General features: G+C 40.2%; 1 protein-coding gene across 9 annotated transcripts; it reads left to right on the top strand.

Annotated features, from left to right (window-relative positions):
• The first annotated feature begins 97 nt into the window (after nt 1-97).
• LOC121621623 (serine/threonine-protein phosphatase 2A 56 kDa regulatory subunit gamma isoform-like) lies at nt 98-27,887 on the top strand. Of its 9 annotated transcripts, none has more exons than XM_041958136.1 (16): nt 98-177; nt 759-818; nt 4,527-4,689; nt 16,658-16,857; nt 20,391-20,501; nt 20,601-20,693; nt 20,794-20,924; nt 21,023-21,082; nt 21,304-21,412; nt 21,511-21,564; nt 22,160-22,330; nt 22,454-22,581; nt 22,677-22,778; nt 23,021-23,093; nt 23,330-23,446; nt 26,118-27,887. In XM_041958136.1, the coding sequence occupies exons 1-16, from the start codon at nt 151-153 to the stop codon at nt 26,250-26,252; spliced, it is 1,734 nt and encodes a 577-aa protein (XP_041814070.1). In that variant the 5' UTR covers nt 98-150; the 3' UTR covers nt 26,253-27,887. The 9 variants fall into 9 exon arrangements, with proteins under 9 accessions (XP_041814070.1, XP_041814068.1, XP_041814072.1 ...); XM_041958134.1 differs by having other exon boundaries at nt 99-177; nt 23,330-23,455; XM_041958135.1 differs by having other exon boundaries at nt 107-177; nt 4,524-4,689.

The following is a 27,887-nucleotide window of genomic DNA, read 5'->3' as shown; positions in this document are numbered from 1 at the left end:
TCAATCTGAGCCGCTGGAGTCATCTGACAGACACCAGCCAATCACAGGCTGAGGACAGCTGAACCGCCTGACAAAGTGGTGCCCTGAGAGTTGTCGAGGTTCTGATTGTGGAGTAACCGAGAGGGGAGCAAGGGCGGCTACGGTTGTACAATGCCGAATAAAACGAAAAAAGATAAGGTGAGTTTGAGAATTGCAAAGGTTTTATTGCAGTTGGAAAACAAAGTTTGTCTGAGCTGCATTTCAGTGTATTTGCTGATAAGCCGGCCTCGTGAAGAGATATTTAAACATCTAGCTATCAGCTCAGTGTCCCATCACATTAACGTTAGCCAACCAGCAGTAACTACTAGCTAGCCGCTATCCTGCCAATACATTAGCGCTTGTACCGCTATGCTGTGCCTTATTTAAATGAAGCGTTATCCAGAATTGAGATAGGTTGGTATACTTTGAATGCATATGCTTTGCCGGACAATGTTTGTGTGTGTGTTTTAAGTGTATTTGTGTGCACTTGGTATATTTTTAAAGCTGAAAGTCGGGGTTGTGCGAATGCCATTGACTCTGAAGTAACGTTTGCTAGCTAGCAGCAGCCTTACCAGTGTATTCAAACAGGAGTGTGAGACAGGGTGGGCAGGGATGCTATATTTAGCATGGGTTCTTACATGGTGGCATTCATTGATAGACTGCTTACTGATGTCAACGTACTATCTGGTAACCTCTCTGGTAATGCCCAGTTGACTTAAGTAATAAACCTTTTCTTTCAGGAGACCCATAAGTCTGGCAAAGTGGGCAAGAGTGGAGGACAAGAAAATTCAGAACATGAGGTCGGCTAACCCAGGACACTTTACTAGAAACTTCCTGGAAGACAGTAGGACTTTATCTGACACAAGTTCAAATGCCACTGATATTACATCGTTACTGTTTGAAAGTGGGCTTCCTTGTCAGTGACATGCTCAGCCTCTGCATTATCAGTATCCTCTGCTGTCCTTAGCAGTGATTCAGGGGAGTGTTTGTGAATAATGATTCTCAGATGGGACAACGTCAAGCCCCCGGAAATATAAATATAAGTATTCTATGCATGATTGGAAATCTTGGAGATATAGCAAAAATATTGCAACACATTATCTATTTGTTAGGATTGTTATAGATACAGTGTTATTTATATCATTGGGATCACAGTTTATAAATAGTCTAAGGAGTGGCTGTGATGTCTGAACTTTGAAATCCACCACAATAGCCCCCACTATGTATAGAGCTTTATTCATGTCGTTTTCATTGAAATGCTTAGTGCAATGTTGATACTGTGAACTATGGTAAATTTTTAGGCTGAAGTGTCTTTCTAACAATGTCGAACCCAGATATGATAAAGTACATAGTAGACAAACTTTTCCATTTACTCAAATAGTGAGTCCAGAGCGGATGCTCCCTTGTGTTGTTAAAGGACAGAGAGGATGTCATATGGTGTAGAGATTGTAAAGCCCGTTATTGCAAATTTGCGATTTATGATATTGGACTGTATACATAAAATGACCATGAACTGACTTGAATTCCTCTTGTGGCCAAGTTTTTTCATATAGTAAGCAATGTGGGTTTTTTACCCCCTTATCACAGCTTTTCCCGCCTTTGTTACATAGAGTCGTCAAGCTGTTCTTACATACCAATATTGAATGTGAGTCAGGTTTAGACTGTCATGTGAGTATAGCTACTCATGATGTCTTTGAGCAGCTGTAAACCTGTGTGGTGCGAACTGAGTCGCAGGTTGAAGCATTGGATATGCATGCTTGGTTGAGTAGCCAGTGGTGCAAAGCTACGGTCGGTGACATTATGACTGAACGTCTCTAAATCCGAATGTCATATTGAAGCAGGGTGCTGTGGATCCTTGGGGGCTAGTTGGCCAGCTTCTGTTAATGAGTAGAGCATTCATTGGCAGGATGGGGTTTTACCTGGACCATGGTTGTCCTTCTTGTGACTCATGCTGCTGTTTGTTGATAACCTGGTGGCAAATTACTTGTAGATGACATCAGTTTAGGGCACCAGTCTATCAGTAGAGTTCACCAAGATCTCTCCTCTATTTGGACTGTGCACTTGTCATACAATGCTTAAAAATGAAAAGTCTTCATGCAATACTAATGTACTTTAATTTGATACCTATACCATACACATTTACTAATATTTTGCAACATGTAGTTGAAGCTGATATTGGATATAAGCAGTCAAATATAATTGAAGGATGTATTGTAAAAATGCATGCCTTTTTGTGTGCCCTCCATATCACTGTACTCACCCGTAATCCAGAGAACAGATAAAATCACTTGAATGTTATATTAATATGAATCTGTTGGCGTAACATGTGGCAATGAATATAGTTCAAAGGAGCCTAAAGGTCCTTTTCCATTGGTAACAGAAGAAATCAATGTACAATGTGGCAAGGAGCATAGACTCATGAACAATTGTAAACAAATTCCACTCAACCAGATTGGTGCTTCTGATATGACATGGAAGTGAATCGACACCTCCATCATAAATTTAACTAAATCAGTTTTTTGTGAGCATCTCATCTCAATCTTACTGCATCTTATGTTCCATAAGATGCAGTAAGATTGCTATGGACCACTTTTATCAAAAACTAATGCACCAATCCACTTAATTGGTCAAAGTGTAATTAAAATGCTGAAATAAAGGGTAACATGGTCTGACTAGTCAGATGTTAACTTTTTTGCTGGATTGTGTCACATCTGGAAAGGCTGAAGGGGTACCTTCAGTCCACATTACAAACTGTTAAACATTTTGTTGTCCTTTAATATCATATTATTGCACTGCATGGTCATGTACTGTATTTGTAAATTTGGTATAAAGGCATTCAGTGGGACCAGGTCCACAGTATGGTTTCAAACACTGTTCTCATCCCTCTATTCCAAGATAAAATGCATCTGTTAACAAATTCAAAAACAGCTGATTGAAGTCAAACTTCATCCATGACCTCTGCAATCACCATATGTAAACACCACTGAACAATTATGGAAAGATTTGCAACTTCCTTCATTCTTCAAAGAACTGGAGGCTTTTCTTTTTCACAAGAAGTCAGAAATCTTGATGCACTCATTTCAGGCCTGGTTTGACACCTGATATGTGTTGTTCATGCAGTTTGAAACACAAAATGTTGTCCCCCTCTTTACTAGACGTTTAATATTCATACTGGAAGGGCTGTAGGTATTGTAGTGGCAGCAGTAATACACTGTCCAGTTTGTTGTTATATAATAATCCACACTGAGTTACACAGCTGAAAGAAGTTCACCCCTATTTTGAAGCCAATTTAAGAAAAAAAACTGTGTATATTTTATTTAAATGTCACTTAAATATATTGGCCAAAACATATATTCTCTACTTTTTGTTGTAATGCAAATTAGTTAAATAGATTTAGGGTATGATCCTCCACTGTAAACCTTATGAATACACTCTTTTTCTCAAACTGTGGTTTCAGCTGCCTATCCACCTCTTGCTGGATAATAGCAAGCAGTAGCAGCAGTCTCTATTGCTGTTGTGTGTCAGCAGTCATGTAGCAGATCTACTGCTGCACCAACCTTGTGACAGATTGAAATCGCTGGGCTGCAAGCTGTTGTTGTTACCCCCCGCCCTTCCTCTTGTCCCATACACTGTACTTGGTAAGCAGAAGTGTTTGAGTCTGAAGGGAATATTAATAATATATAGGAAGACTTCATTTTCTGTCTCTGTAAGAAATGGATTAGTGATGAGGTACATTCACATTATTAAATTACAAAATGACAAATGTTTGTTTTTTTGCTTAAGGAGCTCAAAAGTAGTGCATTACTTGCATTTGTAATATAATTCATAATAGAATGAGCCAGCTCAGTCTTATTTCTCACTGTCCTAGACAGCTTGCTAGTGGCCCAGCTTCTAAGCTCCTATCTTGTAGTGCCGCAGACTGTGGCCAACTTGAGCTGGGTCTTAAATGAATTCAATAATTCCCCTGTGACTCGGACTGACACAGCTCTACAGCTGCATCTGGTGAAGTAAGCTCTGTGCCAGCAGGTGTGTGTTGATAAATGGATCCCAGCAGGCAGGTGGGAACAGCTGTGAGAAACTTGCCACATTCAGTTGACTCCACATCAGGATTACTTTCAGTCCTACAAACCCTTCTGGATTTTTTGAAGTCTTCTGGAACACTTCTTTGTGGATTGATAAGGGAATAAGAAAATCATAAATGGTTTGTTTTTTTTATCAGAACTTGAAGAGTTCCCAGATAAATGTACTGTTATGTATAGTATTTGTACATTGTGCAAAGTGTAGTTTCAGACCTTATTTACATAATGCAAGGCACTGTTTTAAGTTAATGTGACATAATGTATGTAGTTGCAGGTCCCACCTAGTGTAAGCTAGTTGAACTTCTCGGCTAGTGGCTATATTCACGCAGTTTTAACAGATTCCTGAAGAGGTACTTTCACACTCTGTGCACCACATGTGCTTGCTCCACCTTAGTGTCACTAATGTGGGTTTTTCTCTTGTTTCAGCAGAGCGCTAACAGGAAGGCGAGCAATAGTGTTCCTCCCACCACTCAGCTGCTAAAGGGAAAGCAGCCAGGTTCCCAGACACCTGTCAAAAAGGACAAGAGGCAGAGCTCCTCTCGCTTCAGCTTGAGCAACAACAGGGAGTTACAGAAACTGCCTGCTTTCAAAGGTATTTACTGGTACAACGATTAAATTCTGTCATCTAATCACATGATTAACTTCCCAGTGCTCTAGGTTTGGAGCTGTTGCATTTACGTGTATAGTGTACACAATGTATCTAAGCACATTTAGTAAAACTGCTTTTTCCGAGCATGAAGGGTTTGCACTTGGTTGTGGAGTTGTCGGCAAATTGCTTTTTTTGTGGGCAAAAAAATAATCAATTTAAAATGTTTTGAAGCCTGGATTTAAGACTCAAGAAATCACCAAGAAGCTATGCATAAAACAGAATTTTCTTTAGGCTGGCAGGGTAAGGAATCCATGCAATCTTGACACAGGCTTTACGGATATGCATACTCAGAGGTACAGACTCAGTTATTTACGCAATCTTTCCAAACTGAAATATCTATGAACATCCCCTGCTGCATCACCCTCATTTTAATACCAGGGTGAGCATGACATTACGCAATACATGGAAACAAACAGAGGACGTACATGGCATGGACTTTGCGCTGGATTTGTCCCAAGCGTCTATATTTAGTGGTAATCCAGAGATAAAGCTTTAATTCCATGGTCCTTGTGTTTCAGGATGTTGCCAATGACCAGCAAGGCCTGGCAGCTATAATTCTATTCCTTCTCTCTTCCTCCTCTTGTAGAAGAGAAATTGGTGTATCTTTGCAGATGAATATTGATGTTTACTTTAATGTCAAAGCTTGGTGTCAGGACAGCACCAGATGGAAAAGCAAGAAGTGGATGCTGCCGTTAGGCCTCTGGGCATATTATCTATGCATGTGTCTGAGTATGCATGCATGAATGCACACAACAATGTTGTCTGCTGCATTTTCCCATTACTTTGAAATAGTTATATAACTTGGCGGTGCAACATGTATTGTATTTAATGTGATCTCATGGTTTCATAAGGTCAACAATTGCACATGTGTAGGCAAAAAGGCATTTTCCTGCGACAAGGCTGGGAAAATTTGAACACTACATGTTGTGCACAGTCCAACAGTGTTACTATATGTATGGCATGTGAATTGGAAATGTGCCAGCTCCCAATTTAAAGAGAGAAGAGTGGATCCTATTGGTGAGACCTGACTTTCCTCAATACAGACTTTGTTAGCTACTAAATTTAAGGTCTTAATATGATTTTTTTTATTTAGAGAAGAATGACCTCGTTTAGTTTCTTTCTGTGCTTTGTAACTCTGAATACCCTACTTGCAGTGATCCCCTTGCTACAACACACTGGGGCATAGGCAGCATTCCTTCTCAGGCAGAATTTACAAATGTTATTTCTCTCTTTGGAAAACTTATCTAATGGGACAAAGTGTTACTCTGTGACGAAAGGTGACACAGCTGTTGTGTTATTGCGTGACATTTGCTCATCATTTAGTCTTTTCTGTAAGGTTAGATCTGATGGGCACACAAAGTAGGTGATTCCACCATTAAATATATACCTGTGCCTATATCTTTGTTCGCTGTTACCCATGTAGCGTGTCAAGAAACAAATAAGGATAGTTGAATTCCTGATAAAAGCTGCATTTCCCACACCCCAATGAAAGCTTTTATAACATTCTGCAAAGCATTATCCCACAGTGGCCCAGTAGATGTTATCACTTAGTCCTGTCCAAACATGCTCCTCGCTTGGCCTGTTTTCTCTCCAGGCATGTTCACCACCTCCCAATGGAAACACATGTCCGAGAGCCTGTCCTGCAGAGCCACAAGGTTGAGGAGACAGAAAACCCTGACCAGAAGCAGGCCGTTCCCATGAACTCGCTCCAAGACCAAGTGTGCTTGTTGTGACTCCAGAGTACATTTTAGCTGTCCAAGCATTTGTATTTGGTAGCACATTAGATTATATACTTTGCTGTTGAAGACATAACACGAGTCCACAAAAGTACACAAATCAAGAAATTTGTGTTTTGGATAAATCCTTACTGGAGATCTTTCTGACTGTAGCTTGTAAACAGAAGATGAATGCTCTGCAGGGGCCTGTTTATTTTATTGTGGTCTTGTTTCAAGTGTAAACGTACTTGCCAAAAAGCCCAGAACAACAACAGTTGTTACCCCTGTATGTGTTCTCTATTAACACAGGAGCTATCCTGCATGAAGCATCTGTGTCATAGGTTGTGTCGCCATCTGCTGGTTAGAGTATTAAATGTCAGTTACTGTTGAAACATTTCAATTGAGAAGATGAAATCTAACTTACTGCTGCTATTTTAACCATGCAAAACAAACAAGACTATGACCAAGTATTATTGCAGATAAAGGCATATTGTCTGTGTTTTAAAGTTTAACAGGCCAAGTAACATAAGTTATACAACACGACAATAAACCAGCATTATTATTTAATAAGTGTTTTGGGAAGAGTGAGAGAGCTGAAAATATAGCTTCTACAGTGGATTTCATTTGAAGGAAGACTTAAAGAAACTTAGTATAGACACAGTTTCTGTAATATTGTTTACTTTAAACAGTGAGAATACTATAATGTTTGCTTAATGTAATTTTAATTCCTTTTTCATAGTTACGCAAAGTTCTTTGTGTATATTTTTATTTACGAGTCAGTTACCTAGCTGTTTTTAACAGCTAGGTGAAAAGCTTTAGTGTCTCATGCAGATATATATATTTATTCACATGGCTGGCAGATACTTAAAGCAGGAAGCGAAAGGGCAAGGCAGGATTCAGGGAAGGGTTTCCTGTCCCACTCCTGCAGGTGGTAGAGGAAAAGACTCCCACATATCATGAGAGAGACTTTCCTGCTAAAACATGGCATTAAAAATGCAACAGCAAAAAATATCCCTCGTTAGAAATGATCAGGCTGTTGAAGCTGTAGATACCTGGTTTGGCTAAAGTTATTTTAAAGTGGTGCCTTGAGTTAACTAAAAACTGTCAAAGAAATGCAAAACTTGTAATAGTAATATAGAATAGTGTCTCAAATGCAAACACATTATCTGCTTGACGTGCCCAGTTTGAATCCACCCTGTGTCGTTTTTCAAACTGTTCATTGTACTATTTGGTATACATTTGGTATGCATACTTACTATAATTGCAACAAAATGTTTTGGCATGATGTCATGCTTATGATGGTGTTTGTAAACAATAGTTCTGACCAGGCCTTGAGTTGTGTTTTTGTTGGGGTAAAGCCACTTGGCCTGTAGCAGAGCAGTTTCTTTGATAGTGTCAAGGCATTGAGTTATTATGCTATTTTGATTTCACTTAAATAGATAAATTATGACTAGTTTAGTTTTTGAATAGTTTTGTATATTTTCTTCTTTTTTTAAATTGTAATTTAGTTAAAAAAAATCACTAATATGGGCAAGTCAACAGTCAGCACAAAGGTATTGAAAATAATATTGATTTTGTGTCATTTGAACAGTGATGTATTGATGGCCCTTAAATGAAACCCCTGTGCTTAAGAGCGAGGGCATGTGGGGGAGCTAACCATATTCTTACTGTCAGCACTGAGTGAAACTGGCTAAGAGGATGCTGCTGGATCTGAAGTTAATGTTTGTTGAGTATCCAACTCAAAACAAACTTCACTGTGATGAATTTCTGATTTCTAAAACCGGTTTGTCAAGACAAGGGTTCAAAAAGTAGGCTACTGAGGTTCAATATCCAGTTGTATTTAGTTCTGTGACTTAAGCTAACCTCGCTTTCTTTCTAAAAAATACATTTGCCTCACGAAAAACGGTAATTCACTGCTTACCTTGATCTTGCAGAAATTGTGAATGTGTTATTCCCCTGTTGCCCCCACACTCGGATGCCGCGTAATGGTAACTTTATCGGTTTCTGAAAGAAAGCACAATAGTTTTGTTGCTTAAAGACAGACAGAGAGCGCAGCACCAAGGCCACAGTGGTAGATGGGCATATGATTTTCAGAAGGGCATCAAGCCCAGACACAGGGACAGCTGGTGAAAGCCTTTACCTGGTTCTCACTATGTGCAAAAGGAAATTTAATTTAATATTTTCAGTCTGTATGTGAAAGTGATACACAGCAGCCATAATGAACATGACATTTGAGAATTGATCTAGGATACAGATGGAGCTGTGTTTCTATTATTTGCTGCTTGAGGGGAAAAATAAGTTCAGCTACTGTTAAGAGCCTCAGCTGTGTTGATCTGTTTCTCCAAATAGATTTGAGCCTCAAGTGCTTATTACAGAGGACCATGACACTGAAGATCAGCTGTAAACTCAAGTGTATAGACTGGCCTGCTGCCATCAATGATGAATTAAGAGAAAGCGCTGCTATAACGCAAGCGCATTCTCCGTTCCATCCAGGATCAGACCAACGGCCAGAATTAGCACAGACACAGAAAAAAACTCATGCCTGACGAATGTATATGCTGAACGAGTGTTTTGAGAGTATTTGTAACAAGTGGGTGTGTTTAGCGTTGTCTTGTCTTGGTCAGAACAACATATCTTCTGATGGGAGGTTGCCTCATGACTAGGGAACAGAATGGCAAGAAAGAGTCCTTTATACTCTCAGACTAGTCCCTGCTGCTGAAATACTCCACTATTGTATATATTAAGACCAGCCAGACTAGAGTTCTGTCACAGTGTGTGGTGACTGGATTATTATGCAGGGGATGCGTTCCACTTTTTCTGACCTTGTAGCCTAGTTTAAGACATTGAAGGTTTCCGACATTGCGGGCAAACATAGTGCGCCAGTTAACAGTTTCTAGCCAGTGTGGTAAAATCAAACACTGGCTAGAAACTGCTGGAATTAACTTGCGTGATATTCTACCATTTTACCAAATAATACAATATTTTGTATTTTGTCCACTACTAGCTGACGCCAGCTAATGATCCTGAATGAAAAGAACAGCACAAATACATAAATGAGAACTCAAGTCAGGATCATTCAATCCAAAATCAAGCTGTGACTGTAACAGCAGGAGATGAAAAGTTATACTAGCAGATGCAAACAGGCCACAGAAATCAAGTGCTCTCACCAAATGTGACATCCTGACTTGAACCACTCCAGGACTTCCTGCACCTCCAAAACAGAAGCACAAACCCACAGGGAGGCGCTGTGACATTCCATTATGTGTTAAAACAACAGCAGTGAAAGCATGTTTTCTCACACATTACACATTGCATTAAGTAACTGCAGACATTGTCTTCCCAAATTAACATTATATAAAAGCGTGTTTTTATATAGACCAAAGTTTACAGCTACATCTGTTGCACAAAAAAAACATTATCAGCAACAAACAATCATTTAGCATCTGCCTTTTTGCCAAGTAAAAAGACTGATATGGATTAGACTTTCTATTTGCAACAAAATATAACTTGACTTTTACATTGTCCTTTCATATTACACAGACATAGTAAATGCACATGTTATTAATTTAGTTGTCTTTATGTCCCCTCACATCTTGACTTACACTGACAATCATGAGGAGAAAAAAAGATAATGCTCAAACTACTGGATGTAGATGTGTAAACTGTGAGACATTGTACTTCACAAAAAGAAAGCACACACCAATTTGAGAATGTTACACAAAATCCCTGTTTACATAGACAGTGAGGATGCATCATATGGGCCCTATGGTTTTCACGATGCAAAAAACATGGATGCGATCTTGCAAAGTTGATAATAAAAACTGAATCAACTGTTGACCGCAGAATATTGCAGAAATTGACAACATTAGGATGCAATTTAAATAAATCAGGGTTTTTTCCTTCCATGTCATCTCAAAGATGTCATCTAATGGAGAGAGGCTGTGTGCAAGCAAGAGCTCATCACTTCAACAAACTCTGTGCAACCACATCGGCAGATGCAAGACACACATTTGTTGAAGAACTTGTGGCTGTATGCACAGACTCGGATATTCGGTTTGAAAAAAAAAAAAAAAAAAAGCATCTGGTCAAGCATTGTAAACAAGGAGGAGAATTGCAGACTGACTTACCCGATGCGTTCGAGCTGCGTATGGAGGCTTTCCTGCAGAAGACAAAAAACAGTGCAATGATATTGATATTCATTAAAATATGAATATTTCCTTTAATTACTGAAATGTCATTAATCCACCACATGATTAGACACGTGCTTAAATTGGAAAACACAATTCGTAAGAATTAAAATGGAAAACACGTCATTTGGGAAACAAAATCTGGAAAAAATAAAACTGATTTCATAGGGCCCTACATTTCTACATGTTTGGTTATAAAATGCTCATAATCCTCAGGGGGTAAGGAAAGTGCAGTGTCTCGCTTGCTCTTTTTCATGAAGTGCCTGTCCTAAAATGTGTGACAGTGCAGCCAACATTAGAAGATTCCAAATTTTGGACTATATATTTTCCTACTCCTAAATGCAAAGAACACCCCCTGCATTGCGTTTGCATGGTTTTGCATGATACTTGAGTTGGAGAAGCAAAAGGCATATGTGTGTGTACGTGTCTGGGTGTGTGTAGGCCCATGATCCTTGCAGCATGATGACACACAGTACACATGGGGGTCGGTGATGGTATATGTCGTGATTGTGGGTGGATGTGACTCAACCTTTGTGTTCTGCAAGAATAATCTATTTGCTACTTGGTTTGCTGCATTTGAAGGGATCGTTTAATTATGCTTAGTTTCTGAGTATGATTTTTATGATTTTTAGTGCATTGTGCCACTGCAGGTTTGCCCTTTTCCCACACAGCTTTACAGTGCAGGGTTTCGTCCCCAGTGCTGCTGAGACAGACAGAGTGCTGCTCACTACATATGCACATCCTGTGTTGCTCACATTGAGACTTCCTGCCTTCCTGTTTCTCTGTCACATACACCTGGCTCAGGCTGTGGTCCTGGAGAGCCATCTGTCATGCATAAATTCACACCCATACACACAAAGACAACACACAGAACAAGGCTTTTATCTGACAAACAGTGTTAGGTGTTCTCTAGTCTTGTACAAACCTCAGCTCATGTATTCCTGGAGCTGTTATATGTATGCAGCACAAATCCTGTCTAAACTTGCACCATGGCGTGCATGCTCAATGTTCGTGGTTTCCTGTGTCATGTTTAATGTATTGAACTTTTTGTGTCTGAGTTCAGTATTGTCACTTGTTATGCTGGTTGTGGTGTGGTTTGTAGTTGGGTGTGAGGTTGTGAATGAGAAATGAGCAGTGTCATTTCACCCATCCTCTGATTCACTACAGCCTACATGTTGAATAAGAGAGTATTTCCTGGCCTTATTCTTGCAGTTAAATAACAAAGCAGGCTAAACTAATGGCAGATCTGTAGTTTTATGCTTTAAAACTCTTGACAGATGTAGCTGCTCTTGCTCCAATCACTGTAACAGTCCCACCCCTTTCCCCTCAGCCCACCAGCCAATCCCGTCCCTCTTGTTTATGTATTCTGACAGCCAGCCCATGTGATTGCAGCCAGCCAACCAGGCGGCTGCAGTGAGGTATGACATCACTAACTAGCTGGTTCCCTCCAGCAGCAGGGGAGCTTCATTTTCTGCTCCGAGTGTTCGTGCTAAAATGGAGGCTGGCTCCTCGCCTTAGCCTGGGCTGCCCTCTTCTCCCCTGTCTCCTGCCTCAGCTCACTGATGTTGGCATGTGCTAGAGCTGCCAGTGGGATGGTTCTGGATGCTCCGAGCTCCAATGGGCCTTTCCAGCCCGTGGCCCTCATGCATTTTAGAGGTGAGAATAGGAAATTTGCCTCCTCTGCTGGTCTGTGTTTGTGTGCTTCAAGGGGAGATGGGCAAGAATTGTTGCCATTTAGCAGCTGCAGCTGCTACTTTGGATTTTGCAGAGGAAAATATTTGTGTCAGATGAAGTTGCTGCAAGAGACTGAGAGCATTTATCCTCTTAGTGTTGGTGTCAGGAGTATTTTTGGAAGAGGAAGCGAGGGATTGTGTTTGTGTGTCAACGAGGAAAGGTTTTGCCAAGACATTGCATAGCTTAGCTTGAGTCATGGAGGGAGGGCGAGAAGAGAGTGAGAAGGAGTGCTAGTTTTGAGACTCCCATCCCCCATCAAGACTGCTGATGTCATAGGAAGCGAGGTCAAAGCGTGTTGACAGTGTGTGCATCTGTATTGTGTTGTAGATGGGTATCTGGTGGCAGCTGATACACGTGCTTTGAAATGCTCTGCTTGTTGTTGAATGTCCAGTAGGCTCTGAGTTACAGTTTAATCAGACAAGCCTGAAGCTGAGACCTTCAGCAAGTGCAGAGTGAGTAAAACAGAAACTGACTCTAGAATACTAAGAGTAACTCTGAAGTGTTTTGGTGCAACAAATTTTAAGGACTGTGTTTGTTCATATATTACTGTCATGGCAACCAACCTATGGTAGTGTACATTCATCATGCAGCCTATTATTGCACACCTGTGCTACTATCAGGGAGATGTTGGTCTCATGTTGTCACCTGCAAGGTTGCTAAATGGCCTTATGACTTTTAATAGCATAAACATAATTGTACCCACATAACCAGACATACCCACCTGTCTTGATTTTTATTGGTTGGCCTCTGTTTGCATGGACGCAGAATATGTAAAAAGTCTATTGATCAGTTCTTTATACTGTTTATTCACCACCTGATATTACAGGATTTGAGATCTGTACTTGGAAGCACTTTGTGTCCATGACTGGTTTCCTATGTGCACACTGGAGTCTTTAGATCAGTAAAGGTTATTTGCTCATCCATGCAGAGAGGCCTGTGTGTGAAGTCTGCACTTGCACAGCATGTCCCTTAATATTTTAGGCCTGTTCAGAAACCCTAGTGCTGTTGTGTAACAGGAGCTGGTAGACCTCTTGGCACTCAGGGGTTGATGAGATGAGGTGCTTATGGGTAGGCCCATGTTTCAGCTCATTATTATCAGGCAAAAATATGTCAGGTATGGGTGAATTCATCCTAAAATCAGTTGTTACACTTTGATTATGAAAAGATGATCTCTGTCTTGCCTAATAAATTTGAAAACCAAGGTTATTATTTTGGGTTGTTGCATTTAAAGGGCCAGTCATTTTTGATGTTAATGCCGTGTCTTTTCCTGCTCAGTGCCATATAAGGGCTGAGTGTTTCCTGTGTAGGTATTGTATCTACCAGAGAGGGAGCAAGGAAATAGTACAGTAATTGACACAGAAAGTGCCTGCAAGTTTTCCCCAGCAAAGCTGAATTGCTCAGTGGCGGCAGCTTCACAGTTTAGAATTGCAGCTTATTGGAAAGGAAGACAGAACAAAGAATATACTCAGCTGTGTCTTACATAAACACAGTGTTGAAACAAAAACAGATCCCCATTAGGGTTCTCAATGGATGTGGTAGCCAAAGCTCAGGGGTGAAGCAAATTGCCAGCTGTTTGACCTTTGATGCGGTCGATTATATCCTTTTTGTGGCCGGTAGTTTGAATAGATGGTATGAAGTATGACGTTACTGCAAAGCTACTAGCAGACTTGTCTTACTTTTACACTGTCTGAATATAGACTCAGAAATGTTCTGTATTCAGTTGGCTTGTCTCCTTGTTCCAAGGTATCGCACAGCACAATCAAGCCCTAAAGGCTGATATATGCTGGAAAAACAAGTCATGCGATGCCTCGTCTACCTCAGGAAACACAAGTTGTAAATATATTTTACAAGTGCGCTGTTGGGGGGGGGGGATATAATGCGGAAATATTTTTGGTTAAAGATAACAGTAAATGGGATACAGAACAAAAAATATGGCATTTACAGGTAGTGCACAGGCAGCTGCATTTTGCGTTGTGTGTTGAATACCAGCTGTCTGTCTGTTGGTGCTGTCAGTCCCAGGTTCAGGTTCTAGTCTGTGTGGGAGTGTTCACAACCCAAGTAATTACATTTTGTTCGGTATCAACTCTGATATTTGTATCAGTGCCCCCATGTGCTGTAGAGGCAATATTCAAGAGAAGGCAGTCCAGAAAATACTGCAAATTAGTAATTATAGATACCAGTATCAGCTGCTTCCGGCTGCTAAATAAGTCTGTCTTCTGCAAGATTTGATCTGCTACTGGACTCAGTGTCTAGTGAATAATTTTAAAATACAGTTCAATTTGTATGCTGAAAGGGAGATTATACAAATTTGATGGGTGCAAAATGTTAATACAAAAGATGTCAGCAAGGCTAAGGCCATATTCTGTTCAGAGGAGTGTGTATAGATATGCAGTATGTAGTATGAGTGTGTTTGAGTTTATAGATTTATTTGTGTGTCAGTTACGTATCTGTATTCTGTTGTTAGAATGTAACTATACAAAACTGGCAATTACTTTGTAGATCGATAGAATTCATATGGAGGCTGTTTTTTTTGTTTTTGTGTGTGTGTTTTTTTTATGTAGCTACGTGTAGAAAAGCTAATTTACTTAAATACACCACATCTCTAGAAACTTGAGTTTCTCCTCATTGTTCTACTTCTTTTGATGAGCCTAAGGCGCAAAACATTTTCTTCAACCTGACACTATTCGTCACTATCTGTTTTTCTAGTTCTGTGTAGTTTTGTGTTTTGATTGTAGGATGTGTTTTGTAGGAACATCTTGGAGTGGCCTTTGGAAATTTGTTGTCACAATGATGAAGCTGTGTTATATGCCCTACCTGTTGCAAACCTTGCATAACCAAATTCCCAGTTTGTTTAAACCTTTTTTTTTTTGGGCTCAATTTATCTGAACATAATGACACAGAATGGTTTCGTAACAGTACCGCCTCTGCATTTCAGCATCTTTATCAAGTGTTGAAAAAAGTGTTGACTGACTGGTGTTAGTTTTTCTCTTGATTCCCAGTCGGTATTATCCGTGTACAAGTCAGTTTGGCCGACATGTCTCTTGGCTGCATCTGATGGGCACAGCAAATCAGCAGCATATGATTCCAGTGTAACAGCAACAGCAGCAGCAGCCTGCATGCCTCTTTGATTAGTGTCGGTCACCCCCCTGGTCCAAAGTCCCATCTCTGCCTGTGGTTACCATGGTGACATGCAGTACACATGCGGATTGTTAATGGGGAGACAAGACTGACTCATAAATCACATGCTGTGACAAACAAATTAATGCTGCCCTATAGGTAGGTTTCATGAGGTGACATTTAGTTTTAAGTCACTAAACCCCAGGTTGGATGAAAGTGAATGAGCACCATTGCAGTTCTTTTTGGTTGCAGGGTACTTTTTGTAGCTTGCGAATCCGACCAACTGAGGCTAAATGATTTGCACGAGAAGCTGTTTGTCTGTTGTCATTTTTTTTTGGGCTGGCACACTGACATTTTGGTAGTGTGAAAGTAAGATAGTTAATCCCTTAGTGAAATCGGCATGTCCCATTACAGAATCTATATCATGACAGAGTGTATATTACCACTACTGATTATAGTAATGGTCTCCTACCTGGTCTTCCCAAACAGCCATAAGTTAGTAACACTTGATGGAGAGCATGACACAAAATAGCTATTTTCAAATGTCTGCAATCTTAACCTGTAATTTCAGCATTGTTATAAAGTTCTTTTACTTGTTTAGAATTCACATGGCCTTAAGCACATAAAGTGTCTGAAACATTTTTGGTGTTGGAGTTGGGAAAGCCCTTTAGGTCCTCTGGGAGCAAGCTTGTAATGGTTTCAAAGTGCAGATGGTGGTGATTTTGCATTTAGCTCCTGTGCTGAAAATGTACCTTTTTTGGTGCAACATTTGAGTAGTTGTTATGTATTATTAATGTCTTCTTATTTTATTTATAAAGTGTTTTGGATGATTCATGTTAGTCATTGATTTATTTGAGGCAGCTGTTGAATGGGGATAATGCATGCATGCTGGCACAGAATGGAGGCTGCAGTTAAGGATTTTACACAGACAGGTGTGGCTCAATATTCCTGAGGCAGATGTAGAGCCTCTGCATCATTGATGTAGTGGTGACACCATCTTTGATAGGCTAAATTATTGATTTTGAAGTCTCTAAATTAAATTAAGTCTCTACATGTCACCACATGAACTCAACAGATGTATTGAACCTGAATAACCTTAAATCTTCACACACAATGAGACCTGTTGATTCCAACCTTCCTTCCATTTCTATCTTGTAGATGTTCCCCCTGCAGAGCAGGAGAAGCTGTTCATCCAGAAGTTGCGGCAGTGCTGCGTCCTCTTCGATTTTGTCTCAGACCCACTGAGTGATCTGAAATGGAAGGAGGTGAAACGGGCGGCACTAAGCGAGATGGTGGAGTACATCACCCACAACAGGAACGTCATCACAGAACCCATCTACCCAGAGGTCGTTCACATGGTCAGTATATTCACACATTGAACTGCAGACTTGGATTTTGTCATTGCTTATGTTGCAATACTCAGTTACTTGTTTTTGCAATCAGATTACAAATGGCTTTTGTCACGAGAAGTATGTTTTATAAATTGTGAAGCAAAAATCACTACATCTAGGATTTAAGCATGGCAGGTGCTGCAATCTATGCCAGTTTGGTTTTGTCATCTGTCTTGTGATTTGCATCTTGTATAGATGCTTACAATAAGAAACTGATGTTATATTTCAGCACTTTCTCTTATTTAAGCATCGTGAAAAGTGAAAGGTCTTTTTCTCCGTTCCCAACTATCTCTTTGGGCCTGCGAGGAGTACTGTTTTTGTGGGTTTTATATGTGTCATTGCATCTCAAATAGTCGTATAGTTTCAAATAGTCGTATAGTTTCATGATGTGCATAAAGCCTAGTTTTGTCTGAAGGTGCTGTTATTTGTTAAGAACATTAAACCCACCATCTCTGTTTCCTGCAATTGAAGGCTTGTCCTAATTTTAATTGGTAAATTGGCAGTCATAATCACCTATGATGGATAACAGAGACTTATCCAACCTAGTGATGTTATCCTGTGGCCAGTTTAAGCCTATTTTATGTAATAAGCCCATATCATTAAGCTCAATAAAACAAATCATGACTTTCTCGTGTGTGTCTGGTTCAAATAAGTGTAGCAGCACAGTAGGATGTTAGGTTTAAAAATGTTCACTTAGATTAATTCCTCAGCTACATGTATCTGAGTTGTCATGTCTCACTGAGATGAGAAGGGCTTCCTTTCATTGTCTGTAAAGCCCTGTAAGGCATGTTGTGAATAAGGCTCTGCTGTGTATCGCTTTATGCTTGTGACCATGAAGAGACATTTGACTCTCTCTCTTGAGTTGAATGTTGCTATTGCTTTTATATATTCCATTAACCTCTGCATAAGGATCTGCTATTTGTTAAGAAGCTAGATCTTTCGTTTTCATGTGTGCTTAATTTCTGCACCATGGGAAGGGGATGCACTGTGGTTTCTACTGCCAGCAATACTTACTGCTTTCAGGCCCATTTAGTCTTTATTTTCTGGCTCCTCAAAGAGTCATAGGAAACTCACATGAGCATCACTGACCTCTGTTTGAATCTTTGTCTTGAAACTAAACAGTGGCCTTTAAAATCATTGGTTAGCCATTAAGTGATCCATATTTTTGTCTGAAGATGGTCATTAACGTTAACTCAACCTAAATCTGTAGCTGCTACTTCTGCAGGTCTGAGGCTGTTCACTCAGTTGGGCTGTAAACTGTGTGACAGTCATTGAGCTCCTACTGTATATTTATTAGAACTGTGCTCCTCCGAGGTTGTGGCCTGAAAGTGTTCATGGTGCCAGGTTTGCTTTCCCAAGCCAAATTAAAAAGCCTTTGATGTTAATCAAAGCCCTGCCTCAATGCCACATGGTAAACTGCAGGTGATCAAGGTGCAAATTTACCCCCATCCTCCTTGTCGTGGCTCTATTTGATCAGTGCAGCAGAAAATGCAACAGAGCTGCCAAATCAGCATTAAAATATACTCTTAATCCCTGCAGCCCCCTTCCCTGCCCCCTTAAAGACAAAGACTCTTTGAAGCCCACTGTTGGCTTTCATCATCAAAGTATGGAGATTGATACGACAAACTCATTTATAGCCATAAAAAGTGTATTCGTATGTTAAGACTGTACATATTATTTTCTCCTATAAGCCCTTGTTCTTTCAGGGCATGTTTGAGAACAATATTTTGGCAGACCTTTGGATGACACGACAGTGGTTGTTCCATTAGTCCCTTTCTCTGGGGGGGAAGCAAGAATTGGTTTCTGCTAAGAATATAAACATGGTGAGTGAGTGTGTTTTGACCTTTGGTCGACTGTGCTCCGGAGGGACTGCCTTAAGTGTGCTGTCTGGAAAGTGAGAATAGACTAAGAGAGAAAATAGATGGATGCATCCCAGTTTGGGGAATGGTATTGCCATTGAAACAGGCTGCTATCTCAGACAAGCACAAGTGGGAATATTAAAAATCAATACAAATGTTTATTCATTCTTGTCATAAAGAAAATACAACATATTGAAGGTAAATTATGAAGGTCGATTAACGTAATGGAAACTTCATTTGACAAACATTTCTATTGACTTGTCTCCTGGAACAATTTTGTGCAATAAGTGGAGAACTGGGCGTCATTTTTGGGTTGAGGTCAGCTAAGTCGTTATAGATATTGTATAGAGGCCACATAATATTGTACACGTGTTTGTTTTGACATTAATTTGTATTGTAATCCGCAGCTCTACCAACATATGCTATGGCAGAAATTGTTTTCCTCTTTAGTAAGTAGCAGTCAACTCTCCCAACAACCCATTCATCATTTGTTGTAATCTTATGGGATAAGTTACTGATTGTAAACAACCTTGTTTGGCTTGCCAGACACTGTGGTTGATGGATCTCTGAGTCCCCCGATCAGGTTCATTATGTCAGCTGTCAGATGTGTTTTGGAAGCAAACGTTCAGTCAGCAGTTGTCAAAGTGGCAGGTAGAGTAGACAAACATTAGCCAGAGCTAATGTTTACTATAGCAGCGCTATAGGTTTGGCAATAGCAACTGTTGGGTTCCACCCTGGATAAATGTAAGACTAAATTATGTCAGTCGATGATAATGCCTGTGAGCATTGTGGTTTAAAAAAAGACTGCTTACTAAAACACAAACTAATGGTGCTGTTGAGCATCCTGTGTAAACGGTTTAAACATCTACTGCTTCAAGTCTGTGCTTTCAGTTTCTGCAGAGAGCATGTCTTCTTTACATCATTGATATAATCTGTCCAGCAGCACTCATAAAATCAATTACCAGAATAAGGTTTGACAGATTTTTCTTCAGTTTTATTTGTTATTCACATTTAAGTGAGCGAAGTATCAACTGGATCATAACCGTATTTCAGATTATCTAATCCGTATCTCCATTTGTTTAGACTTTGTTTCACTGATTTTGATAAGTAAACCAAACTCCATTCTTACTGTAATTTGATATGAGGTCAGTGCTGGACTGAAAGATACTGTATAACGATCTGCATGTTAAATCACAGCTAGTGCAGTCAGATGGCTTAATTTTTCTGCCTTTTTCAGGCATGCTCATCCTTATGGTACCATCCTTATGATACCAGAGTTTGAAGACAATTTGAAAATTGCTGTTCTTGTCCAGTGATTCAATCTTAATATTTTTGTATATATTGTAGGACTATACTGAATGTCAATTTTTTTTGTATTTAAAGCTTCCATTGAGGTTTCCCAGTGAAGCTTTGAATGTCTGTGGTTATGTTTTGGGACGTCATTACAAACAGAATGAATGGACATGCAAAAAAAAAAACAAACTGCACAGCATTCAAATGTTAATTTAGAATTTCAATGGTAATGTTATGAATGAAAATTCGAACTATTTGGTACAGCAGTAATATATTGTAAAATTGTAGTGACCAACATGAATTTTCAATGGATCGTTAAGCTGACCTTTCTCTGTTTTTTTTCCCCAGTTTGCTGTGAATATGTTTAGGACGTTGCCGCCATCATCCAACCCCACAGGTGCTGAGTTCGACCCAGAGGAAGATGAGCCCACGCTAGAAGCAGCATGGCCACATCTACAGGTACACAGCGCACACATAAATACAGACACACTCAAAGTCCTGCTTATTCTCTGTAAATCCTTTCAGCTGTTTCTTTAACCTCTGCTCTTCTTTCCTCAGCTCGTCTATGAATTCTTCCTACGGTTCTTAGAGTCACCTGACTTTCAACCAAACATAGCCAAAAAATATATTGACCAGAAGTTTGTAATGCAGGTGAGCACATAATGATGTGTTTCTGTGTCCTGTTCATAGACCTTTGGTACTCAGCTGAATTTTCTTAAAGTGTTTCGGTAACCTTTTTTTTTGTGCACAGCTCTTAGAACTGTTCGACAGTGAAGACCCCAGGGAAAGAGATTTTTTAAAGACCACTCTTCATCGCATCTATGGCAAGTTCCTGGGCCTGCGAGCGTACATTAGGAAACAGATTAATAACATATTTTATAGGTGAGTGAGCAGAGTTAGCACATTAGTGACATCTGTGATGTCTTTGGGACTAATGGACTGTGTTTTGTTAAATGTACCACCGTGTTGTTGCTTTTCAGGTTCATTTATGAGACTGAACATCATAATGGAATAGCAGAATTACTGGAAATATTAGGCAGGTAAGATATTTGTGAGAGGTGCCCCCACAAAGTCATTTCTGATGTTATGGTTGTTGTTTTTGGCTCATTTCCAGTAATGGTTTTCAGTAGTAACATGATTGAATGAATCACATTTGGATTGATTGTCTTGTCTGTCTGTTGTTTCTAGAGTCCATTAGCATAGCATCTTAAGTACAATGCCAGCACTTTTTTTTTTCTGATGACCACGTTTATATTTACAGCATTATCAATGGATTTGCATTACCATTGAAGGAAGAGCACAAGATATTCCTGCTGAAAGTTCTTCTGCCATTACACAAAGTCAAGTCTCTTAGTGTGTATCACCCACAGGTAATCACTTTGTCAGTCTGACTGCTAAAGTCTTAGTAGTTTTTACTATACTGCAGTATTGTTTGAAGTGGTGACACAATGTTATGTTTTACCCTTAGCTGGCCTACTGTGTGGTACAGTTCTTGGAGAAGGATAGCACCCTCACAGAACCGGTAAGATATTGTTTATTAACATTGTTGTGATGTTAATATTGTTGATCAAATTGTACTTCAACATCCTGTCTGCTCAAGATTGGTCTGCCTGGATGGACCTCGGTTGTAAAATTTTCAGTCTGCCACACTGTTGCTCCTGTATTGCTCTGTTTACAATGATGCACTTGGAGGTCATCGACAACAGGAAAAATGTGCTTTGTATTAAGGCCTCAGGATTGGCAGGTTGTGGTTTCAAACTCTTAGTCAAGTGCAGAGGAAATGCATTTGAATTATTTTATTTCTCTAATTATGTGCCTGTTGAACTTCATCAACAGGTTATTAGTTGGACAGATCAGGTTGTAATAATAATAATAATAGATTTTATTTATATAACGCAATTTACATTTGAGCACAAATCTCAAAGTGCACGGTACAGGCAACAGTAACAATAAAAGCAACAATAACAGTAAAAACAAGCAACACAGCAAAACAACAATAAAAAGCAATAAAAAAAAACAGTCAGCAGATAAAATCAGAAAAGATAATCTCCTGAAACGGGAAGGTTGTCCATACATTCTTCCTCCTCTGTGATAAGCCTGTTGTCCTTTGTGTGCAGACGGTGATGGCTTTGTTAAAGTATTGGCCAAAGACCCACAGTCCAAAAGAGGTGATGTTTCTCAATGAACTGGAGGAGATCCTGGACGTCATCGAGCCTTCAGAGTTTGTCAAAGTCATGGAGCCCCTCTTCAGACAGTTGGCCAAATGTGTGTCCAGCCCACACTTTCAGGTCTGACAGTCATCCCACCACACATCTAATGAGATTTAGTATGTTTGTACTTATTTCTTTTTTTTTTCCCAATCAAAAATTGTCTGTCTACATATTTAACTCTGCTACAAACTGATGTGTTAGGTGGCAGAACGAGCTCTGTACTACTGGAACAATGAGTATATCATGAGTCTGATCAGTGACAATGCCGCCAAGATCCTGCCCATCATGTTCCCATCCCTCTACCGCAACTCCAAGACCCACTGGAACAAGTGAGTCACCACGCGGACTTTCCCGCATGTCTCGCTCTGTTTCTCTACCAAGTGCGTAAATCAAGTGGCCCATTGCAATCCTTGTCATTCTGCAGAACGATCCATGGGTTGATCTACAATGCTCTGAAACTCTTTATGGAGATGAACCAGAAGCTGTTCGATGACTGCACCCAACAGTTCAGGGCAGAGAAAAGCAAGTAAGTAAGACATCACATCCGATTTTCCAGTGCAGCCACAGCTTATTACATGGTTACAAACGTCATCGATAATATCATACAAACATCATTAGAAATGGAAAAACTGACTAAGCAGACAAGTAAGCCAGAAAAGTAAACGGAACCATAAACTCCTGAAATGCTTTGAACATAACAGATGTGTGACGTCAGTGAATGTTTCCTTTGTCTCTAATGGTTTTGCCTGTTTTCTTTGGGTGTCTCAGAGAGAAAGCCAAATGGAAGGAGAGAGAAGAAGCGTGGCTGAAGATTGAGAATCTGGCAAAATCAAACCCACAGGTGAGCAAAGAGATTTTAAGCTTCCAGTACAATAACACTGCAGACCTGTCACTGGCTGACCGATGCCTCAGTAAATATAATCTTATCTGACAATTTTATGTTGTTTCATAGATATATACGTAGTGGCACTAGAGAAAGTTGATCAAAGATTTAATGTCAAAAGCTTGAATAAAAGAGACAGCAGAAAGGTGATATCAGCAGTGTGCTGCCCCTCCCCTCCTCTTCTCCCTGTACAGTTTCTGATGTACATTGACTCGGTGGGCTCAGACAGTCCGATGGACATGGAGACAGACGGGCCACTGCTTGATGATGTCAACTTGCTAAAGAAAACAATGGAGGAGGAAGCCACACAGGTCAGCAGTGTACGTGCACGTATCGTGCAGCGTAGCAGGGAATATTAGTGTGTCTTTGTGTGAGGCAGGTGCTTTGGATGGGCTTTGTGGCTGATGCCCAGGGACACTAGACTCCATTTACAATGTGATTGCTTTGTGTAAACCCACAAAAGTTATGATTTAATCTTGATGTTCCTTCTATAGCTAACACTCATCACACGGCTCAGTTCTCAACAAATGATTGCCATTTGATTTTTATTGAAGTTTGCTTTTCATAATGAAGATTTGAAGCTGCCTCATGTTTATAAGTTAATGTACAATGTGTAGTTTACATCAAACAAAAGAAACAATTGTCCTCTTTCACCATATACATGTCTGCATTGTTGGCTGAGTGAAGTTGTCACTTATGGATATTTGTCTGTTTTTAAGTAAAACTTTGCTTTATTGAGGCTTTTAGAATTTTATACAGTTGTGTTCAGAATAATAGCGGTGTGTTTAAAAAGGTTAGTAAACGTCAAAATTCTTCAAATAAATTGTATTTTAATGAACACAAATGCATTGGGGACACTGCACATTCTATTGCAAAGCAAGAAAACTGGAAAAACTAATTGAATTTGATAATATTTTACAGAGAGTCAATAAATATAATGTTCAAAAAATAGCAGTGTTGACATCTGTCTTTACAAACTCAAAAATGTACTGTATAAACTAAGAAGTGCTTGAAGATTCAACTTTTCTGAGAATCATAAATTAATATTTAGTTGCATATCCATGGTTCCTGATAACTGCTTCACATCTGTGGTGCATGGAGTCGACCAACTTCTGGCACCGGTCAACAGGTACTGCAGCCCAGGACAATTGTACTACATTCCATAACTCCTCTGCATTTCTTGGTTTTGCCTCATGAACAGCATTTTTTATGTCAGCCCACAAGTTTTCTATGGGATTAAGTTCCGGGGATTGTGCTGGCCACTCCATTACTTGAATGCTGTTTGTCTGGAACCATGATTTTGCCTGCTTGCTGGTGTGTTTGGGGTCAGTGTCTTGTTGAAACACCCATTTCAAAGGCATTTCCTCTTCAGCATACGGCAACATGACTTCTTCCAGTATTCGGATGTACTCAGACTGATCCATGATCCCTGGTATGCGATAAATAGGACCAACACCACAGTATGAGAAACTTCTGCATATCATGATGCTTGCACCACCATGCTTCACTGTCTTCACTGTGTACTGTGGCTTGATATCAGTGCTTGCAGGACGTCTGACAAACTGTCTGTGGCCCTTAGACCCAAAAAGAACAATCTTATTCTCATCAGTCCACAAAATACTATTTCTTTTTAGGCCAGTCAATGTGTTTTTTGGCAAATTGTAACCGCTTCAGCACATGTCTTTTTATTAACAATGGGACTTTGGGGGGGCTAGACGTTGTCTGATTGTTACAGGCAACCTTAGATCTTCTTTGATCCTCCTGGAGCTGATCATTGGCTGAGCCTTTGCCAGTTCGGTTATTCTCCGATCCATTCGAATAGTCTTTTTTCTTATATTCCTTGCCTTTCTGTTTTTGGCTGCCATTTTAAAGCGTTTGATATCATTTTAGCTGAACAGCCGATGATTTTCTGCACTTCTTTGTAGGTTTTCCCCTCTTTTATTAATTTCTTAATCAAAGAACGCTCTGCTTCTGAACAGTGTCTTGAACGACTCATTTTACTCTGTTTCTCAAGGTCAAATGCACAGCCAGCTTATGCTACATCAGTTGCCTCGATCCTGAAATAAGGGCCACCTGTTTAACACCTCTTTGTTTCACAGAATCAATGACCTCAGTAATTGAACTCAGCACTGCTATTTTTTTTAACACGCCCCTTTCAGTTAATGATTCAGTTTCACAGAATCAGCAGCATGCACATCAAGCCTGTTGGGTCTGTTTGTTTTCTATATCTTTACTAAACCTTCTAGAAACTTACTTGCAGTGTAGAAGATGAAATTCTAACAAAACAGTGATTTATCTTGCTAGTGATGTGGGACTGCTCTTATTTTGAACACAACTGTATTTGGATATGTTTAGTTTCTGCTGTATATAGTGTGTTTTTCCTCAAATGGAAAAGGCTTGGAAGCATCTAGCTGAAACCATTGACATGTGAGTTGGCAAATTAACTCCGTACCCGGCCACAGCTCAAACATTTGAGGCCATTTCAGGCAATGTTGCACACTATGAAGACAAACAGTCTCTCTTCACTCTCTCCCATAAGTAATTTCTTGTGTCCAGATGATCATTCAAAGCAGACGCGGGTCACGTGATTCCCAAAGTATCGTCCCAGCTTCCAACTTCCAATTGGAACCGAGGGCAAACTGAGTGAATTGGCACAATTACCCCATCATGACATTCAATTATTTACTCCTTATAGTCTAATTTGCTTTGAATGTGCAGCCATAGTTAGACATCTGGATCAGACTGAATCGTGCTGACAGACATGTTTCTCTTCTGTGCGTGTTGAAAGCGTGAGAGCAGCGTGCTTCAGAGAGCACGGGTGTTTTTGCTCCGGACTGAATTTCAGACATTCAGACACTTTGCTCTTCACCTTTGCAGACAACATACTGTGCAGAAGTGAAATGACAACGAGGTAGAGTTGAGGTGTGTATCAGTGCTGAATGTTACTGAACCCTCTCTGTCCTGCTGTCTCCATGTGTCCAGATCCAAAAAGATCAGCGTAGAGAGCGCCCGTTGATGCGGAGGAAATCAGAACTCCCCAAGGACATCTGCACTGTCACAGCCTTGGAGTTGCACCGGAGAGCCGAGGAAATGTTGACAACGCACGACGGCCACTAAGAGACCACACCAGATCCACCGTAAACCAGCAGCAGCAGCAGCATCCACCACAGAGGAACCACAGGCCCACAGGGGCCAGCACAACAACAGAACTCTGGTATCTCAGTCTAGCCCAGCACAACACAGAGCTGAACAGCCCCAGCTCCACCTGACACGGAAAATGTCTAAAGCCGCACATCTAAGCCTGGTTCGGCTTTCCGGGACAAGCGGTGCTCTGTCCCTACTGACCCGCCCTCCCCCATGCTCTTTAATCCACCTGGTTGTTGTCCAGCAGAGACATCTGTGGTGCTGGATGGTCCTGCATGACCACCACATGCACCGCGCCCTGAACTTCACCCAAGATACTGTAGTGTCATTATCTCCTTTTCCTCCCTTGTTTTTTCTCTTCTCCTGTCCTCCCAACCTTTTGTTTCGGGGTGCTGTGCTGCCCCCTTCTGGTCGTTTCTCTCAGGTGTTCTGTTCTGTGTGTGTGAGCCGTCTTCTCCTCTTGCCTCTTCTTTATAGATGTCAGGTGCTTGTACAAATAATATGAGCCCCCAACTGTAACCTCCACAGAGGATGTCTCCAGTTTAATTTAAAAAAACAAAACAAAAAAGGAAAAGGAACAGAAAAAAACATCAGTTGATGTTAAATGTCAGTTGTTTCTATATATTTAATATTAGCTATTTTCTCATAACATTTAAACAAGACAGCTGTTTCTATTTTTTCCTACATAGTATATTAGGAGCTCCTCTCAGAGTCAAACACACTTCCTGTCTGTATAAATGTTCTGTTTGGAGGTTACAATTTTTTCTCAGTTCATTTTCCATTAGCTGCGAAGTTTCATTGATCATTCTGTTAATCAGGACAGGGTCATCTGGGACTCCCAGTAGAATGTGTCAGGATCAAAAGAGTTACGACACAGTCCAAAGTGCTGGTCTGACGAGATCCAGGCTCCCGGTTTTTCACTGAACAGATCTTTGTGGCATCTCTGTGTAGAAGCCTAGTTTAGTGCCAACTACGCTCATTAATTTAGTTCCTTTCTTGAAAACGATCCTTTTAAATGTGTAGGCAATAAGTTCAGATGGTTGCAGTGTGTGTCGGCAGCTCAAACAATAGTTTGTTATATGTTTAGATCCATTTGATTGGTCCTTGGGATGAATCCAGCCCGAGCCCGGCTGACTGCACCAGTTACATGAGAGGGGATTGTGGGATTTATTTTTGGTTGCCGTTCGCATCCCGTCGCCGTAGGAGTGTGTTTAACATGGTCATTAGCATTCAGTACAAGTCACTGTCGTTCATGTGAGGCTTACGAGAGGTCAGAGATGTAGTTGCTCATCTGGGATTTACACAATGTTGCTGTGTGTTGAGAGAAGTCAGACGGGGGCAGAGACCATGCTGATAGTGACTGCTTTCTCTACTCTTCTCAAGCAAGACCCTTTTATTTATAAAACACTTGTTCGAGATTAGACTGCTTCATAGATGAGGTATGTTTGGTTTGAAGAGGTCAAACATAAGCCTTTCTTTTCACAGTGCCTTTTATAGTGTAAGGGGATATTTGCTCAACCGAGAATCGAGTAGTAGCATGAGTTAAAATGCCAGATCTGTTAAAAAAAAAAAAAGAGAGAAAAAGAATAAAAAATATTTGTGACATTG

This window comes from Chelmon rostratus, chromosome 18 (genome assembly GCF_017976325.1).
Source record: "Chelmon rostratus isolate fCheRos1 chromosome 18, fCheRos1.pri, whole genome shotgun sequence".
NCBI classification, from domain to species: domain Eukaryota; kingdom Metazoa; phylum Chordata; class Actinopteri; order Chaetodontiformes; family Chaetodontidae; genus Chelmon; species Chelmon rostratus.
This window is presented reverse-complemented; position numbering and strand designations above follow the sequence as displayed.